Source organism: Bos taurus, chromosome 8, assembly GCF_002263795.3.
Source record: "Bos taurus isolate L1 Dominette 01449 registration number 42190680 breed Hereford chromosome 8, ARS-UCD2.0, whole genome shotgun sequence".
NCBI classification, from domain to species: Eukaryota; Metazoa; Chordata; class Mammalia; order Artiodactyla; family Bovidae; genus Bos; species Bos taurus.
In genome coordinates, this window is record NC_037335.1 from 80,855,558 (window position 1) to 80,869,693 (window position 14,136).

General features: G+C 43.0%; 1 protein-coding gene across 4 annotated transcripts in view; it reads left to right on the forward strand.

Annotated features, from left to right (window-relative positions):
• The window catches only part of DAPK1 (death associated protein kinase 1), a 209,989-nt gene that overhangs the window by 144,459 nt on the left and 51,394 nt on the right, over positions 1-14,136 (forward strand). For all 4 annotated transcript variants that reach the window (XM_024995907.2, NM_001206038.2, XM_024995909.2 and 1 more), the window contains exons 4-11: positions 5,106-5,244; positions 7,410-7,539; positions 7,716-7,764; positions 7,851-7,877; positions 8,357-8,509; positions 8,872-8,917; positions 10,380-10,469; positions 11,805-11,897. In XM_024995907.2, the coding sequence (XP_024851675.1) occupies positions 5,106-5,244; positions 7,410-7,539; positions 7,716-7,764; positions 7,851-7,877; positions 8,357-8,509; positions 8,872-8,917; positions 10,380-10,469; positions 11,805-11,897 (727 nt within the window). The remainder of the gene's footprint in view (positions 1-5,105; positions 5,245-7,409; positions 7,540-7,715; positions 7,765-7,850; positions 7,878-8,356; positions 8,510-8,871; positions 8,918-10,379; positions 10,470-11,804; positions 11,898-14,136) is intronic.

Consider the following 14,136-nt stretch of genomic DNA (forward strand, 5'->3'; position numbering starts at 1 on the left):
CTCAAAGCATGCATGTGAAAGTTTATGTGAAAATATCAGGTCACTTTCTATCTTCTGAGTTTAGGGGAACAAGCAGGGGGTAAATTAACAAGGGATGATTATCATTCTTCCCACCCTTTGCTGGAATCACTTAGTTTCAATTATTTTGATTATTGATTAAAGATTTTGTAAGTGGAGGCCCTTGGCTGAAACATCAGCCTTCCCATACTGGCATGAAGGAGAATGAGGATATAGGGGAGACCTTCAGGGCATCAGGAAGTCAGTGATGGGTCCAGGTGCAGTGAGATGGTGACTGTCCTAACCCTCCTGATGTCTAGCCAAAAGATTTGGCTCCCAGCACAAGTGATGGTGTGGACCTCGTTGTGAACAACACAGAATTTGAAAAGGGCCTGAGAGTAGACGGAGAGGCTGAGGGTAGATGGAGAAAATCAAAGATGACCCCTGCTTCCTTTCTCACAGCATTGCCACTTTGCTGTCTGCTCCCTCACTCCAGGAGGGAGTTCCCAGTTCTCACTTCTGAGGTCAGGAAGCACTGTTAGAGTTAAGTTACTTAGGACATGACGACTGAATAGGGCATGAGGTGGCCAGCCTTTTGAGGTAAACCTGATGTCCATTGGCTGCTCAGAGGAAACAGACCCAGTCAAGATGGGGAGTGTTCCAGACAGCTACTGCTGTGTAACAGACTACCTCCACATTTAGCAGGGTGCAAGGCGTGTTCCCTGGGAAGCAGACTCTGGGCTGGAGTAGAATGTACAGGATGTTCCTGAAGAACTGCTCTTAGAATTAATTCTTCCAAGGGAGAGGAAGGAACTGTCTTGCAGCTCAGCCCTGGCTGGCCCAACGGAGTTCTGGAGCCAGAATGACCCTTGAGAGTTGCCCCAAATTGGGCTGGGACGACCTGGCTTCTATATCAGGGGTGCACAAACGAGCATGTTTTCCACATACAGGTGGCTACCTGTTTTGTTGTTGTTCAGTCGCTAAGTCATTTCTTGACTCTTTGCGACCCCATGGACTGCAGCGCACCAGGCTCCTCTGTCCTTCACTATCTCCTGGAGTTTGCTTAAACTCATGTCCGTTGAGTCAATGATGCCATCCAACCATCTCATCCTCTGGCACCCCCTTCTCCTACCTTCAATCTTTCCCAGCATCAGGGTCTTTTCCAATGAGTCTGCTCTTCATATCAGGTGGCCAAAGTACTGGAACTTCAGCTTCAGTATCAGTCCTTACAGTGAATATTCATGGTTAATTTCCTTTAATTTTTTGATCTCCTTGCTGTCCAAGGGATTCTCAGGAGTCTTCTCCAGCACTACAGTTCAAAAGCATCAATTCCTCAGCGCTCAGCTTTCTTGGTAGTCCAACTCTCAAGTCCATACACGACTACTAGAAAAACCATGGTTTTGACTATATGGACCTTTGTTGGAAAAGTGATATTTTTGCTTTTTAATATGCTTTCTAGGTTTGTCATAGCTTTTCATCCAAGGAGCAAGCACCTTTTGATTTTGTGCCTGCAGGTATGGTCCACAGTGATTTTGGAGCCCAAGACAAGCCCACTGTTTCCACTTTATCCCCATCTATTTGCTGTGAAGTGATGGGACTGGATGCCATGATCTTAATTTTTTGAATGTTGAGTTTTAAGCCAGCTTTTTTCTCTTTTTCTTCAACTCTCCTCTTTCACCTTCATCAAGAGGCTCTTTAGTGCCTCTTGGCTTTCTACCATTAGAATGGTATCATCTGCATATCTGAGGTTGTTGATATTTCTCCCAGAAATCTTAATTCCAGCTTGTGAGTCATCCAGCCCAATATTTCACATTATGAACTCTGCATAGAAGTTAAATAATAGGGTGACAATATACAGCTTTGACATACTCCTTCCCCAATTTTGAACCAATCTGTTGTTCCATGTTCAGTTCTAACTGTTGTTTCTTCACCTGCATACAGGTTTCTCAAGAGACAAGTAAGGGTTTATGTAAATAAAATTTTATTGGAACACAGTTCCACTTTTCATTTCCATATGATCTAAGGCTGCTTTCAGGGTGCTTGGGTAGAGTTGAGCAGTTGTGACAGAATCTGTATTACCCATAAAGCCTAAAACATTTAGTATCTCACTATTTCTAGAAGTGAGTCGACCTCAGGTTTATGTTGCCACAGTAGCCATTGGCTGTGGGCTTCCAGGGAAAGAACAAGACCTTGGACAGCGGTTCTGCAGCAGAGATGAGCCCTGCTGGATGAGGGCTTGGGGCTATGCTGCTTCCACCCCCAGCATTGGGAACAGTAGGTCTTTGCTCAAGGGAAATGTGGGCTGAGCTCATATGATGGTGTCCATCATAGAGGATTAAAATGACCATTGCATTTAATGGATCAGGAATTCTGGAAGGACTCAGATGGACAGTCTAACTTCCAAGATTCCTTCCTTGCTCAATGCTTCTTTGCCTCTTTCCCTCTTTATGAGTCATCTCATCTTCCAAGGTTTCTCTATGCTACAGGGTGATTTTAGGATCATCACACTTATAGGAGGGATTCAAGAGGTGGGATATGGAAGCCCTGGGCCTGTGATAAAGCACACCAGAGCTGACACAGCATCACTCTGCTATGTCTAATTGGTCAAAGCTGTGATGGATCTGCCCAGATTCAAGGGGGTGGAACCAGATGCAAGATCACAGCTCAGAGAAGGAGGTGGGAGATGCTGTTACACCATCTCTGGAATGCCTCACTGGACCAGCTCTCAGAGCTGTTTGAACACGTCCCTTCCCTTTGAGCACATCAGATTTCCTCTTCCAGGAGAAAGGGCAACCCATTCCAGTATTCTTGACTGGAAAATCCTATGGACAGAGGAGCCTGATGGCCTACAGTCCATGGGATCACAGAGAGTCAGACACAACTGAGTGTGTAGGGAGTGGATTTGAAGGGGGAGAGGGGGACAGGCAGGAAGGGGATTTCATGTTGGAGCGTAGGTGCATGGATCCTTCCTTTATAATAGTACCAGGCTACTTCCTGCACCTCAGCCTCATGCCAGACCTGCCTGCCATGGGCTTTATGTATATTTATTATCATAAACCTTCAAAACCCTCAAAGTAGTAAGTCCTGTTATTCCCATTTGATGAAAAGAATGAGGCTCAGCACAAAGGAATAACCTTTTGGCCACAGAATTAAGATTTGAGTGTGACAGGCTGACTCTGGCCCATCTCTCCATCCTGCAACCTGCAGTGTCTACCTAAGGGGTGGCCATGCAGGCCGGAGAGCAAAGAAGCAAAAGGATCATAGAGTGACTTTCTCAGCATTAGGTGGTTCACAGTTTCCCATTTTTTCCTCCTTTTTGTTCCCTATAGTTGAAGGAGTCCCTCTCTCTGTTTTGTTGGTTTTAAGAGGAATAAAACAAAAAAGTGAGAAGCAAAGGGCTCCATAAAGTTGAGCAGGGAGCCAGTGTGAGGCCCCATGGCCCAGGGGAGCAAGACTGGGAGGGTGCAGACAGTGGTGTTATCAAGGGCCACACCAGGCCCCTGCCCCCCAGGCAGAGCTCAGGCTCTGTGGTTTGCGGCAGAAATGCCCTCGGGCCCCAGGGGTGGAGGAGTCACTTTGCCTCCCCTCCAGATAAACATCCTCAGGTATAAGCCTTGAAACAGGGACGTCATTAACACTTGGAAAAATAGTCCTCTGTTTTTAGTGTGCTAAGAATCACACTTGAGCCTTCCCGGGTGGTGCTAGTGGTAAAGAACCTGCCTGCCAATGCAGAAGATGCAAGAGACGCAGGTTCAACCCCTGGATCCGGAAGATCCCCTGGAAGAGGGCATGGCAATACTCCAGTGTTCTTGCCTGGAGAATCCCATGGACAGAGGAGCCTGGAACACTAGGGTTGCACAGTCAGACACAACTGAAGCGACTTAGCACGTGTGCAAGAATCACCTGAGGTGCTTGTTTAAAATGCTGCACTCCTGGTCGCCCACTCTTGGAAACTCATGCTGCAGGTTGGAAGTGATGCCCCAAATCTGCATATTTAAAACACCCCAAGCCATTCTGCTGCCAGTGGCTCCTGAGCCAGGCTACGAAAAACATGGACTTGGAGGGTGAAGGGGCAAAATCTCAAACTTCTTTTGTGAAAGCAGCTTGTTTGTCATTATAGTTTAATCTCATGAGCACCAGTTTTCTTATTCTGGATGTAGATGTGGTAGGTATGTTTATGGAGCTGTCTTGCTGAAAGAAAGATAATGCACACACAGTTATGTGCATAATTACAGTTAATTATTGTGTTGTGAATGTATGGTTAAACTCTATAAAGATCAACTTATAAAAACTCTTACTACAAGTTCTCTGTTATTTGCCATTAATCACTACTGTGGATTTTTTTAGGGGAGTTTCTTCATTCATCTACTTAATTAAAAAGTTTTGTGTTCTTGCTGTGTGCTTGGCCCTGTGGGAGGAGTGGGGAGCACACATACAGTGGGTCCACAGCTGGAGGCTGACCACTGCTCTCCAGGGATTTACAGTCTGGCCAAGGAGACAGATTCGATAAATCCCCAGCAACCACAGGCATTTCAATTCTGTGTATGTTTGTGATTTTTATAAATATGAAAGTATTTTCATAGATACAAATACAGAATATACAAACAAACACTGCTTGTCAGGCCATAGGTTGTAATGTGAGTGTTTTGTTGTTTTTTTTTTTAATTGACTAACATACAGATTTTGAAGTTTCCAGGTAGTCTCTGACTGGGCTAGGAAGATATATCCTATAAATTCTACACGAAGTTGGATTGTAGGGTTTTTTTTCCAATCAGTGAGTTAAGACTTCACATATGAATATGTTGAATAAGATGTCTGAAAGACGCATTGATTTTTTTTTTCCATCACATTTCTGCTCCTCCCCCATTTGTGAACCTAGCAGATTAGGAGAGCAATACCCAGCTGCTTTCAAGCACAAGCATACCTGAATGCAGAGTTGTCATCCAACAATGAGAAGCACAGAGAATTCTGATTCCTTGCTTAGCAGTTTCAGCATGTCCTCGACGCTATTTTCTTGCCAGAAGTTTGAGTGTGCAAATCGTCTTTGAGAAAACAAATCAATAGGAGACAGAAGCTGTCATCAGTAACCTCTGCTTCCTGGTTTTCAGCGTTGCAGGTGGTGAGCTGTTTGACTTCTTAGCTGAAAAGGAATCTTTGACTGAAGAGGAAGCAACTGAATTTCTCAAACAAATTCTTAATGGTGTTTACTATCTGCACTCCCTTCAGATTGCCCACTTTGATCTTAAGGTACGTTGTGTGGTGTAAACCAGATGAAAGCATATGCATATCACAGCACTTGTTTGTTTGCTGGGAAAAATGGAGGCACCCAAAAGAGATACATGTATTTTTTTTTCCCTAGAGGGGTTTAACACATAACAGTTATCAGTATAAATCAGCAAGTGTATAATGCATGCTTACTACAGCAGTTCCTAACGATTGTGTGGAATAGAGGCTTAGGATTAATCATCACATTCTAGAATTTTCTTAGGGAAGAATTGAGGGCTCTTGCCAGCCAAGTCTTTAAGCAAGGGGGCTGCTGTTAGTTATGGGATATTTTCAGCCTGGAGTAGCCACTGGCTGCTCCATTTCTCTCTACCTGTGGTTATTATCATATAAGATGGAAGGTATTTTAATCTCTACTCTCTTTCTTGATGCAAAGGCTTCTGGGCTGACTCTGTCTGGCAATCAATTAAGCCAGACTCTGAGACTGTCTACTTGGGGTCTTTGTTGACTAGGGGCAAGGCATTATCAGCAATAAAAAAAAAGGGGGAGAGGGGCAGGTCATACTCCCACCCATCACAGAGGTTATGGTCTCTTTGGGAGGGGAAGACATCCATATGAGCAACAGAAGTGACAATGTAAGATTCAGGGTACAGTCCAAAACAGTGAGAAGATTATCACCAAGCAGTGTGTGGTGGATTGCCAAGTGAATGACTCCTGTCATTGGAGCTAGGATAAGATGTAAGAGAAGGGAAGATTTTCTCCATATTTACTGTAGCAGAGCTGTCAAGACCACATCTGGATCCCCCAGTACTCACTGGCACACACCCCAAAGACTGCTGCTGGGAGCTGGAAATGCCAAAGCATAAATACCCACTGAAGCAGCTCTTAGCAGTGGATCTGGGGAGATAGTGGATAAATACCCCAGCTTCCTTGTGCTTCAGTTGGAAAATTCTGAGTGCTACCATTTCTCCCCGAGTCTTCCAAAGAGACTGCTCCAGTCACCCCCACCTTGATAAGACACTTTATGTCAGCTTCCTTCCTTCTGTCTTCCCATTCGCTGCCCTGGGGTCCCCTCCCACTTAAGCCAAATCCCTTTCTGGATCTGTTTCTGGGAGAACCTAAACCAAGGCATTTATTTTTCCAGGTGTTCTCTTGCAACCTCTTTTATCCCTACTTTTTGTTGTTTTTTCAGGAGAGAGGAAGAACTACACTGCCATCTTGTCCTCAGCATAACATATGATAGTATTTTTTTTTTTTTTGGATTGTGGAAAGATAAACACAATATAATATTTGCCATTTTAACCACTTTAAAGTATGCACTTAAGTGGCATTAAGTCTATTCACATAGTTGTGTAGCCATCAGTTCAGTTCAGTTCAGTCGCTCAGTCGTGTCCGACTCTTTGCGACCCCATGAATCGCTGCACGCCAGGCCTCCCTGTCCATCACCAACTCCCGGAGTTCACTCAGACTCACGTCCATCGAGTCAGTGATGCCATCCAGCCATCTCATCCTCTGTCGTCCCCTTCTCCTCCTGCCCCCAATCCCTCCCAGCATCAGAGTCTTTTCCAATGAGTCAACTCTTCACATGAGGTGGCCAAAGTACTGGAGTTTCAGCTTTAGCATCATTCCTTCCAAAGAAATCCCAGGGCTGATCTCCTTCAGAATGGACTGGTTGGATCTCCTTGCAGTCCAAGGGACTCTCAAGAGTCTTCTCCAACACCACAGTTCAAAAGTATCAATTCTTCGGGCTTAGCCTTCTTCACAGTCCAACTCTCACATCCATACATGACCACAGGAAAAACCATAGCCTTCACCACCATCTATTTCTGGAATTTACTGTTCTTTCAAACTGAAACTATGTATCCATTAAACACTAAGTCCTCAGCCCTCCTACCCCAGCTGCTGACATCCATCATTCTACTTTCTGTCTCTATGATTGTGCCTATTCTAGGTACTTCATATAAGTATCTAGAATTATACAACATTCTCCTTTTGTGATTGACATTTCAATGTCTTTAGGGTTCATCCATTTTGACACACATGTCAGAAGTTTACTTTCTTTCTCAGGCTAAATAATATTCCATTGTATGGATAGACCCTGTTTTGTGGACATCATGTTATTTCCACCTTTTGGTTACTGTGAATAACACTTCTATGAACATTGCGGTACTATTTTTCTCTTTTTAAAGCCCGAAAACATAATGCTTTTGGATAGAAATGTTCCCAAGCCTCGGATCAAGATCATTGACTTTGGGTTGGCCCATAAAATTGACTTTGGAAATGAATTCAAAAATATATTTGGGACACCAGAATTTGTTGGTAAGTTTTCTTCATTCCTATGGCCATTCTGTTTGTTTTTCATGAACATTATGCTGGCAGAATTCCCCCTGCTTGCAGCATCATTTCCCTGGTACATGTTTCTGATTTATACATGAAGATTAGACTCTGTTGGTTCACTTCCTTCCAAAACTAAATGTGCATTCATTTCCCCATAGCTCCTGAGATAGTCAACTATGAACCTCTTGGTCTTGAGGCAGATATGTGGTAAGGAACATGTCATTAATGTTGTCATTTTTCTGATTTATTTTACTATTTGTCTAATATTGTTTTTCTTCTTGTTTCACGTCTAGGAGTATTGGGGTAATAACCTATATTCTGTAAGTACCCAAATTCACTATTTGTGTTCCTCCCCTTTTTCTTTGAAACTATGTGCCGTGTTGATCACTTCAGGTTACGCATGCTTTTTATGTACACATAATCATTTTACACCTCCAGAACACATTTAGTTTATACTAATTACACATTTTCTCTTAATTTGAAATGAGTCATCAGAAATTGCAACATAATCACCGAAAGAAAGCTTGACAGCCCATCACTGCTGAGAAAATAGGAAAGGTTTTTCTTTTATAAACTACTTAACGCTATTCTAAATTAACTTTTTAAATGTGTCCTTTGCATAAGCTGAAGCTTTTGTGCATGACAATTAAACGCCCCGTAAAATGTAATTGAATTTTGAAGTGACTGCTCAAGCACCAGATTAGACTGTTATTCCTCATTCTCCTAATCAGATACTAGAGGAGCAGCATGATAACAGTAGGAAGACTTACTCATGTTCTATGCCCCGCTTTATTAACAGCCTCAGTGGGGCCTCCCCGTTTCTCGGAGACAGTAAGCAAGAAACGTTAGCGAACGTATCTGCCGTCAACTATGAATTTGAGGAAGAGTACTTCAGTAATACGAGCGCCCTAGCCAAAGATTTCATAAGAAGACTCCTCGTCAAGGATCCAAAGTGAGTGTCCCTTACTCCTGAAAGTTCCCTAGCCGTGGCCTCAGCTAGACGAGGGTTAGCATCTGTCCTGTGCACATAGCCGTGTTTATTCCTCGCTGGTTGTTTCCACCTGGCAAAGAGAAGCATGCCACGTGAAACGCTTCAGCAAATGCAGGCAGGGCCCCTTGTACCTTTCAGTCCCGGTGGGCACAGTGAAATAATCACACAAAGACTGACCTCGTTTTCGGCTTGCTTCCGTGAAGCAGGCCCCGAACTGCGTTTTCCAGAGCATCTGCTTGGTAGGTCCAGCCGGCATGGAACCAACCTTAATGTTTGCTTCTATGGTCACTGCATTTTTTTTCTTTCCCCTCCCCCCCACAAAGGAAGAGAATGACAATTCAAGATAGTTTGCAGCATCCCTGGATCAAGGTGAGTTGCATATTGCAATTGGTCTGGGGATAGGGTGTCCTGGAATTCATTTGCCCTGGGCTTTCTGGGTAGCTCAACTGGTAAAGAATCCACCTGCAATTCAGGAGACCCTGGTTTGATTCCTGGGTTGGAAAGTTTCCCCTGGAGAAGGGATAAGCTACCCACTCCAGTATTCTTGGGTTTCCCTGGTGGCTCAAATGATAAAGAGTGATGTGGGAGACCTGGGTTCAATCCCTAGGTTAGGAAGATCTCCTGGAGGAGGGCATGGCACCCCACTACAGTATTCTTGCCTGGAGAATCCCCGTGGACAGAGGAGCCTGGTAGACCACAGTCCATGGGGTCACAAAGAGTCCATGGGGTCGGACACAACTGAGTGACTAAGCACAACACAGGATATCACGTGGCACTGTGGGTTCTAACCATGGCCACGTCTGGAGTATTGTGTTTGCTGTTGGTGCCGTATTTTAAGGCAGCTGAGACAATACTCATGATAACAGAGGTAGACAGGAGTGAACTACCACAGGGCAGGATGGTGATGAGAAGCTGAAGGGCAGAGCCACTCAACCACTTTGCATTTGATTATGGGATATTAACCCAAACACTATTTTTGTTAAGTTTTTGAATTAAATTAAGCATTTAAATATGATATCAAATCTAGATTCCCAGCTTCTCTTGAAAAATCTGGAGTTCTGCCAACACTGAGACCTCATTCCACAAGTCTGCCAGAAACTCGTACCCTGCTGCTTTTGTGCCAGGCCAGGGTCACCCCCACCATACATATACCTACCTGCCTGGCGCCTGTTGGCATTTGGGTTAAAGAATCAAAGCTGCTTCAGATAGAGCAGAAAGGACTAAGGGTCGGGGAGCATGGCAGTTGCAGACTAAAATCATGGAACCAGTAAACGGATTGCAATGCAGAAGCAGGTTTGGGGCAGCTGGCAAACTCCACCTGTGCCAGCTCCCAGCAGTTACCTTGGCTTCCCTGGAAGGCAATGATATCTGCTTCTCTTGGAGGTAGAGCTTCACGGCCTTCTGAAAAAGATGCAGTGGAGGAGGGATTTTAATGCTGTGGGATAGAGTGAGTTTGCTAACCTCTGAGGTCTCAAACAGCTCTAAATTACTTGACGATGTTAAGTTTATAACATAACAGCGTCTCATAACATGGCCCCACCATGAATCATCCCATTCCCAGACTCTTTTATGGAGTTATTTATTCAGCTTGGTCCAAGCTAACTTTTCAACTTTCCCCCAAGACCCAGTCTTTATGGATTTTTCTCAAATCTTTAGGCACAAAAGTTAGCCTTCAGAGACTAGGTTCCTAGATCTGCTGTATTATCCCAATGGTTTTGTTACTTTAGCAAGGTGAATAAGCATCCCAAATAGTAAGAGGTATCCAGAAGTTGTCATGTAACACATTTCTGTCAATTTGAGAGCTCTAAATTGTCTTGAATTTTCATTTTAGCCTAAAGATACCCAACAAGCACTTAGTAGAAAAGCATCAGCAGTAAACATGGAGAAATTCAAGAAGTTTGCAGCCCGGAAAAAATGGAAAGTAAGATAGTTTGATTTGAAGGAATTAACTAATTCAATTTCCTATATGGTTCTCTCTGCTGAGGGTACATGTCTGATATCAGCAATGCAAAAGTGCATCCTTTTTTCAATTTCACATCTGTACCATTACTCTATTTTCAAACACAAGCAAAAATATTATTTCAGTCCTATTTAACTCTTCTTTTTACATGTAATCTTACATTTATTTTTTAAATCAAAGCCATTCCCAAGGCACGTTTTTAAATCAGTACAATAAAATTATAGTGCAGTTTTTTCTAAATGCAACAAACCACATTTTAAATAGATTTGTTCCTTGTGGTAAGCAGCATGGCATTATGATTATCCCAGAGTTTGTGTAAATGGTTCTCTAAATCCAGCTTTGGTCTGTGAGTGGTTGAGATGAGGGTAGGGTGGGCCAGGAGCATTTGCTACAATCTCTTCTCAGTGTTAATGGTTTCTTCAGGGGCTGAGAAAGATGTGGCTCTAAAGAACATTCCATCCAACTTGAACAAATACAAATTCAGGGTTCAGAGGGGGACAGGATGGCTTCTTGTGCACAGGGTCATGTCAAGCCCAGAGGAAGCAGGTACTTGCCATGTCTCCTCATCACTGGCCCAGAGGTATACCTCATTGTCATGCCCATCAGGTTGGGATGCCTTGATAGAGATGAGGACCACAGCAATAGATTACTCAAGACCTGACTCTTAGTTCTCAAAGAACCCCTGAAAATATGGCTTAAAATGTAGTGTGAACCACCATAACTTTCTTTCTCTCATTCTCTTTCTCACATATACACACACACAGTCTTTACATGTTGCTTCTGCCTTTGAGAGTAAATGCAGAGGTGTTTGTCCCATTGGCAAAAAAGTACCCCATCTGCTCATTTCCAACATCTGTAAGAGTTTTGAGTGTCACACTGCCTGCCATTACCAGCTTGCCTGGGCACCACAGGCACAGGGCCCTTGCCTACCATGCTTCTCCAAGGGGGGACATCCATAGGCTTTGTTAGGGTAAAATCACATTCCTCAAAGAGTAGAGAGTGAAATATGGAGAGAGAACAGACATGTCCACTTCTATGGTTTGATAATGAAATGTAGAAGGAGAATCTCTCTTTTGTTGTCTTGATTTATAAGACCTTTAGAAGTTTCTTTAAGCAAATATAATCTAACCTGCTTCTGGGATTGCCCACCCCTAAAGAGTATGTGCAGTCAGCAGTGAATGCTATCTCAAAAGACTTTGTCATCTGCACTAATTTGAGTATTGTTACATAAGCTCTCTCTCCTCCTTTCTCCCTGCCTTTTATTCACTCTCTCTCTCTCTCTCTTTTTTAATAAAGCAATCTGTTCGCTTGATATCACTGTGCCAAAGATTATCCAGGTCATTCTTGTCCAGAAGTAACATGAGTGTTGCCAGAAGCGATGATACTCTGGTAAGCAATCCTTTTCCCTGGATAGATTCGTTCTTAGTGCTGTGTATTTACAATGTTTAAGTTATTTGACTTGTTCAGCAACCCAGAAAACCTGAAATCTTGGAAATGTCAGGCCTGTTCTTCCTCCTCTCGAAGAGGGAGTTGGGATGGCTGATTTGATGTACTCTATACTTTTGGGGTCCTTTTTCCTCTTTGTTTTGATTGGCTATACCCACTACCTCCAACCTCCACCTTCCCACCCTCCTCTGCCCCTCCAACACAGTTTGATAAAAGAGAGGCTGGCCAGTAAAGGGGAAAGAGCATCTAATTTTCATGAACTAAAACGAGAGCCCTCTGTTTCCACTGACCTTGGAGAATCTTGAACTGTAATAGTACAAAAGGGACAGACAGCCCTGCTTCCGAACATACACACACACACACACACACACACAGCAGAAAATCAGGGAGAGTGCCGTGGGGCTCGATGATATAGTTCATGGTAGATCAGAAGGCTAAACCCACTCTCTTTGTTGACATTGTATCGACTTCCAAAGGTCCTTGAGAACAACTGCACAATTTTTTTCCCTAATCCAAACTGAAACCTAATCATAGATTAACTGTTGAGATATAGTGGACACATCAAAATTCAACAAGACTTTACCTGACAGTCAGACAACAGGACTTTGTGAACCCCGGAGGAAAAGGAGACTCCAGAAAAGGCAGGAAGGGTGGTTCTGTGGGAACCTGCAGGCTCATGTAACTGAGTAGTCAGGGCTTCCTGAGTGGGATCTGGGGACTCCAAGGGCAAGGTCACATATCAGCAGACACCAGCTCTTTTTTTTTAATCCCCTGAAGCTAACAGTTTTACTCAAGTTCCAGGTCTAGCCTTATAGAATGAAAAGAGTTAGGAAATATTAAAAAGAAAAAAAAAAGAAGTTAGAGAGACGCAAGAGAGGGGAAGAAGAGGAAGAAGTCTGGATTGGGAAATTGTCTGAGGGTGACAATGGAACCAAGACAAGATATAAACTATTAATCTAAGTCAGGTGATGAGAATGATTAAATCTTATAAATTAAAATCACAGAACAGTCAGTTGGGGGAAAATACATTGCGATGAAAAGTTCAGGGGAGGAGAGGGCCTGGGCTTGTGAAGGAGCTCCAGGTGGGAAGACCCCCCCGCCCCCGCAGCCCTCAGGTTCTCTCTCATGTCATCTCAGTGTCCTGTTGACCATGAGGTGTTACAGCAACTTGCCTGCTCCTCCATTCTCCCCTTTCTCGTCACTCTCGCTTTCAGGCAAATGTCTCTTAGTCTTCAACTTGAAAAGGAAAACCAATGGTAATCTTCAACATGTATTCTCTACAAATAGTATTACAGCCCTTACAAAGCTTGTTTGAATTCAGATTTATAAAGAGAAAGCAGAGTTCAGAGAAATGCTTTCTCCATCCCACCCCCACAGGCAGAGGTTCAGCCTCTGTAGCTATGCTTTTCCAGATCTGAAATTGTAGTAGCTGTACCTCTATAAGTCCAAAACTTTTGTGTGGAATTTTTCTAGCTTATGTTTTTGGTTTTAATTTACCATATTTTACAAATATCTTATTATATATATTTAAGAAAGTATTTTGACAAAGTGGCAAAAATTTAGTAAATTTATTGTTCTATAGTATCTAGTTATTTTCTCTTTATAAATAGAAATGCATCCATTTTACTTTGTTTTATCTGGCCTTTATTTTTACATTTCTCCCCTTTTAAGACCTTTTAAAAAAAATTGTGACCAACTTTCAGAGAATTTTATTATGTTATAGAATACAGGAATTTCTAGTAATCAAAAAATGACAATCTGTAATTGCAAAAATCGCAAAATAAGTCTTTCTTATTCAAAGACGTCATTTCCTTGGTTCAATAGTTTTAGAGTCTGAGTTACACCTGAAATTTTCTACAGTGGTTTCTGGAACTGTATGTTTTGAAAGATTCCTAAGATAAACACAAAGAGTAGTTTGTCGTCAATCATTGTCCTAAATCTGAATCTTCAGAGCTGTTTGCTGTCTGGGTTGTAATGCAGGTGACATAAAGTCACAGGTAAATAGTAGGTGGTATTAGTTCCCAATGTGGGAGGGGCAAAAGGTGACTTCCTGCTTCCCTTCATGACCAGGTAGATTTGGGGATTAAATGGCTTACTTGCCCCCTGAAGGCTCCTTTTAACAAATGAGCCTTAGTCTCTCTGATGTTGGTAAAAGGAGCAGCACAGCCAGCTGTGTAAGCCT